Source organism: Schistocerca gregaria, chromosome X (genome assembly GCF_023897955.1).
Source record: "Schistocerca gregaria isolate iqSchGreg1 chromosome X, iqSchGreg1.2, whole genome shotgun sequence".
Taxonomy (NCBI): domain Eukaryota; kingdom Metazoa; phylum Arthropoda; class Insecta; order Orthoptera; family Acrididae; genus Schistocerca; species Schistocerca gregaria.
The window spans coordinates 289261859-289267989 of NC_064931.1; the positions used below are offsets into that span (position 1 = coordinate 289261859).

Consider the following 6131-nt stretch of genomic DNA (forward strand, 5'->3'; position numbering starts at 1 on the left):
ATTTCTTGCTGCAAAAACAATAGTATATTTTAAAGTATATTGTCCCCGTTACTAACCTGCACTACACTCATGAAACTTACCAAGGAATGTGAACTCTAATTTTTCTCTAAAAAAACTGGTAACTTTATTTTACAAATTATTTTTTGACACTATTTCTCCACATTAGATAATGGTATAATTTATTGTTATTGTATTTACACATTTATTTTTAGATGAACATCTACTTCTTTGCCAATTCTTGTTGCATATGTCCCTACTGGCATTTTGCTGAGTTAAGGTATGGTACTTTGTATCACTGACATTATTTTGTGTTTTCAATTAATTAAATATCACTTTTTTATTGGTGTACTCAATTTTTCCAGGATTCTAATAATAAAAAAGGTTGGATTCCTAATGTAAAAAAATGTATATACTTGGCATGGTAGTTACAGCACTTAAAAAGACATATTTTCATCAGTAAAAATGTTTATACATAAAGTAAGCTCCTGGAAATAGCAACTTCTTTCTCTAACAGAGTACCCTTACTAGACACATATGAAAATTTTTATCTTTGTTTTTGTTAAGTAAGAAACATTTTGTACCAAAAACTATACTTAATACTTCAGTGAATTCAAACACTGTGCGCATGGTAGCACTCTAACACAAACATTAACTTTTGTTCATATAATGTGCAAAATACTCTCATAAGAATATATTACAACTTCTCACTCTACTAAATCGTAGGAGCCATAGGAACCTAGAATCTTAGTACTATTAATACTTTGCTCTCTGTTAACCCTTAGCATATGCAACTGAGCTTTTTCAATTTTTATTTAGGTATGCAATTGCTTACAAGATAGGTAAAACCAATGAGAAAATAAGTACAGAAAAGGGTACCAGTTCAAGGTTTGGATCCTTTAATTAATAAGAAACATACAGACATACTATTGTATTACTATAAAAATATTGCTATAAATATGCATTAGAAAAAATACATCTAATGGTAAAATTCAAATTCCATAATTACTTTCAGAGATATATGAATTATAACTGATTACGTTGACGATCATGACTGTATACATTTTCCACATTCTCAGCAATCTTGTAGGAGTATAGACGTAAAGTACTTTTAACTTTACAAGGCTCAAAGGAAAATGATCAAGTGAAGCTGCTTTTTATATAAAAAATCGATCAGTAATGTATTTTAGGAGTTGTAGGAATATGCACATAATTTATTCAGTGAACAACACATTCCTCACAAATTTATCTGCATCAAACCAGAAATTTTTGAGTATGCTGCATTACAACACAAAAGGCGTATGACACTATACATTATAATGAAGCAAAGTATTCATTCTGCATGCTTCACGTAAAAAATGGTTTTGACACCCTATTTTCTTTAATTCTCACAAAAAGTTTACAAGTCACTTTTAAAAACAAATAAACTGAAATCAAATTGAATTGTTATGCAGAAACTAAATATCAGTAAATTATTACTGACTACATCGAAATGTTAATTATAGAATTACAGCAATATAATTCATTAAAATTATATGTTTCAGTGTCCAGTTATATTTTTCTGTAATTATCTCTTTTAACTAGAGTAATCTGACAGTAAAAGTGATCCACCTGATGTGACAGCTCCAATGTAAGTTTCCATATTAAGGTAAATTCATCAAACAGGGATATGTTCTTTTGAAACTCTAGTAACATAGCAATTCTATTTCATTTTTTACTATTGCACATGAGCATTTCACTTATGTTTCTATTGATTAACTGAAACATGTGAAGTATCCATTTGTAAATCACACAAATTCTACAGAGCAGTGAAAATTTATGTAACTATTGTCAAAAGTTACCTGTACAACAGGAATACCCATACTTAGTCAACCTCCTTATTCACTCCCCTCACATATCACTGATGCTCAAGACATGGAATTCATTACTATAAAATGTTTAAAAAAACTAACGTTAACACAATAAGCATTTCACACTATTAACAAATGGCAGATTACTTCTACATAGCTGAGCTATTTTTCTACTATGCAGACAATCTATCACCTTCTGAAAAGTTTCTGGTTAATCCTTACTATACAAAATAGTCATCATAGCCAACATAAAGCTGTTTTTCTTTAAAGCTCATAAATTATATATCCATACAAAATTTTTTGAATTACCTCTGTTGCAAACATGAGAAAACCACTACGTGCTTGCTTATACATACCTTTAAACTGCCACTATTGTGGTAAATGAAATTGTATTACACTACAGGCCATATTTTGGCAACATATGTTAAAAACAACTTCTAATGCCAGCTATCAAGAAATGGAATATCAGATTTTTGACAACATTATTAACTTGAAGTGCAACACAAAATACCAATAAATATCCACCAAGTGTTGTAGAGTTCATGAATGTTACTAAAAAAGTTTACAAATCTGTTACATAATTGTGACAGAAATTGGAAGACACTGGACAGAATCTCATTTGACCACAGAAATATTTACAGAATGAATGTAGTATGGGTGAGATAACTGAAATTAATAAGAAATTAGTTATCAAACAATGAACCTTGTTACCCTCTCACAAAAGCAAATCATCCTTACAAACCTGTTGACTTCACATAGTATAACCATTTAGTATTATGTGGGAATGAGTGCAATGATGTGCAGATCTATACAAAAGACTATATAGCACAGAGAGAGAAATACAGCTCACTGAAAAATGTATGGCAAGATTATGTTTCCTAGTAATAAATCCTACTACAGTTTTCATGTAACAAGTCGATATTTTAATACATTTTCTTGGTTACCATCAGCATTATTGTTCCCAGTAGGTAAAATTTTTAAGTATAGCTGGCAAAACCTATCACCATTTTAACACACACTGTCATATAGAGAATACATATTGAAATTAGTATTTGACTATAACTTGGACTGTTTCAGTAGTGGTCATAACTTCTGTCCTCAACTAAAAATATATATTGAATTTGTCTTATATTTGAAATGTTATGGAACTGTTACTACTTTCATGATCTTGGCACACCAAATGTATCAGTATGTAGCAATTGTGTCAGTGTTATGCACGCCATCTCTCTTTCAATTAATAGCCAACTACATGATGAGTTCCTTGATAACGTACTTCTATTTTTCATTTATCCAATTAGCACACTTTTTGAAAGCAAAATACAATCATTACTGCATATTTCTAAGTTTCTCTATTTCATCACACAACTCACTGACTTCGAAATACACATTGTAGGTAAGTATGTAGAGTTTAGTGCAGCATGAGTGCTAGAACCAACCAATCTGATAATCTGCATGTGTTAAAAATATGCTGAGCCTACTCATCCATCTAGTCGCTTTCATCAGTATCTGGATCTGCACTGAGCTTTCCCTTGCCCTGAACCAAATTTCCATCATTATTCTCAGTACTAATATCCAGACGATCCATGTCCTTAGTGACAGTGGCAACAGTAGCGTGGCTGCAATCCAATGTGACAGTATCGTTCTTATGTTGTATTCCCTGCACACCTTCAAGTGGCCCAGGCTGAGGTTCCCCTGCCATCTGCTGAGTCACTTTAGGGTTATCTTGGTTTTCTGGGGAAAGAAATGCAGGATTAGTGTACAGCACAGTCGTTCTAATTAACAACATGTAGTAATGTATTCTGTAGACAATGTAAACAAATATACATTAAAAAATATTAACAGTATGACAGTTTAGGGATACACTGTGCAAAGCCACCTATTGCCTACTGTCTTATTATACCATTAAGGCACATGGTAAGATTCATACCAGAATGATAGATAAGTGAGATATGCCAGTTATTTAGCAAAATCCACAATTTTCTCTGAATTGCCTATCAAATGTAGGAAATTTAATAGGCAGATAATAAATCATTTGTACAGGCAAGTTATTGAAAACTGATTTAATGCTACACAACTAGTAAGTTCACATGGAATAAAAACTTTAATATTATTAGAAAAAGAAAGAAATGACAAGTACAGAAATGTTTCTCAGATGCTGTCTGCTGTGTAGTGCTCGTAAACTTTTTCAATTTCATATTATGTTGTATTCAGGTCTGTTGCTAAATATTATATTAAGTATCTTTGTGATTCATAAACTGATAAAATTTATATGTAAGAATTCATCTTTTGTGCAAATTATTTGTGATTCACTGGGTGGTTTTTGAGTACACAATATACTGTTGAACATTGAAGCTTGTGAATTAAGGCTCCACACAGTTTCAATAACATTTGTTCGCTGAAAATTTAGACACATCCATTAGCCTGAATAAAAAAATTCTGTATCTATCTATAACCGATAATGGGTAGAGGTCCACAGCTAGTAGTGCAGCATTAGATTAGGTACCACTGAATGATAGCAGGCAATTTGTTAAATATTTTCCCACTGTGTTTAATGGAACTCATGTGTAGAAGTGTTATGTAAAAGATTTGTTAGTGTACATAGAAGAAAATGACGAAATCAAATATGTATATAAATAGAGTTAATTGTTCCACAATAATTGTCAATATAAATTCATTTCAATGTAATTTCGGCACAGTATCGATAACTAGAGCTGAATGGCTATAAAATACAGGAAATTGTATTAAATGTAGAGCACCGAAATGCAAATCACAGAGAAAAAATCAGATTCTAGTCAGTGCTGCAGTCTGTACAGAATAACATCCTATGTATGTAAGACCTGCATATGGGAAAATTCTTTGTTTTCCTTAGAGTTGGAAATTGCAAGTAAGGAGCTCTTCAGTATGCATCACACTCAAAAAAATTTCATACATTTTGCATAATCAAAGTTCGAAATCAAACTCAGATCCCTTATTACATTCTGTCTAAGTAAGAATTTTGCTAGTGATTAAGGAAGGTTCACAGTGATTATGTAACACAATTACTTTAAATCTTAATTGGGAACAATGTGTTCACCAACTGTCTCAAGTTAGCAGCACCGACAGTTAATTATTAGGTAGTACTTTCGTGCAAGTCATGGTCACAGCAACACAATGATAGGAAGTATTACAAACACTTCTACAGTTAATACATGGTGTAATATGCTTAAATTATTAACTGTAGAGGTTCATTAGCATTATTTTATACTCACTGGGGTCTGTGGCGACACTTTCGCTGGCTGTACATGGTGTTGCGCCTGTGCCCTTTCGGCCTGTGGCTCCTGATGTTGATGGGTGCTGATGTGGAGGTCCAAACTGTGGGTGCTGGTGCTGTGAAGGTTTGTGTTCTGGATCACCTTGTGATCGTTTCCTGTGAATATGTTCTGGCTCGCTATGAAATTCATTGCAGTCTTTACACTTTGGAATGACTTCATATGGTGTGTCATCAATTACCATAAACTCCCCTGGCTGACCATTTACAACATATACAATCACACGAGCATCAACTTGTTCTTGCCACATCATAGGTCCCTGGAAGCCCATTGGAACACGATGATGAAAGGGTGGGGTTGCATTTGGGTACATTGGTGGATGGGAATGAGGGTGTGGAGGATAGAAGTGTGGAGCACCACCCTCAGATGAAGAGGGATGTGGCATTCGAGCGAAGTTTGCTGGATTACAGAGGAAACCATCAGGGAAGTACAGTCGAACATGAATCAAGCGCTGAGACTGACCCGCCACTGAAGGATCTGCTTGTGCATCAGGCTGATTAACAATTATATCAAACCCAATCTGATATCTATGGTAGTATGGAAACCAAGGAAAGTAGCACATAATCGCGTTTAGTCCTACTGCATTGGCAGCCCGTGACGACATAATGCACTGTAGAGCAAATAACTGAAACTATGAGACTGTATGGAACTCGAACGAAGCACTGTAGCTGAGCCAAGTCGCGCTATTCACCGTGTCGTCACTGAAACTGTCAACTGTGCGCTGTGTGGAGTGTAGGAGCAGTTGTGTAGTGGGGGCACACAGGCAGCAGTGGGAGAAAGTTGTGGTGGGAGAAGATATGTAGTGGGAGAAGCTACAGGGTGGGGGAAGCTCCGTCAGGGCGTCATGAGCAACGTCACCAAACGCTTTGCAGTGTCCACGTCCAATCTCATAATAATCTTCTCTGAAAAAGTCAGTAAAGCTGGTAGCCATTTTAAACCGACAGTGTTCGATAGTCGAAAAGAATAAAATTTACTG

At 34.3% G+C, this 6131-nt stretch overlaps 1 protein-coding gene across 1 annotated transcript; it reads right to left on the reverse strand.

The window, feature by feature from the left end:
* Window positions 1-873: 873 nt before the first annotated feature.
* LOC126298576 (uncharacterized) lies at window positions 874-5889 on the reverse strand. The gene is made up of 2 exons (XM_049989947.1): window positions 5096-5889; window positions 874-3578 (listed from the first exon to the last, which is right to left on the reverse strand). The coding sequence occupies exons 1-2, from the start codon at window positions 5757-5759 to the stop codon at window positions 3334-3336; spliced, it is 909 nt and encodes a 302-aa protein (XP_049845904.1). The 5' UTR covers window positions 5760-5889; the 3' UTR covers window positions 874-3333.
* Between the last annotated feature and the right edge of the window lie 242 nt (window positions 5890-6131).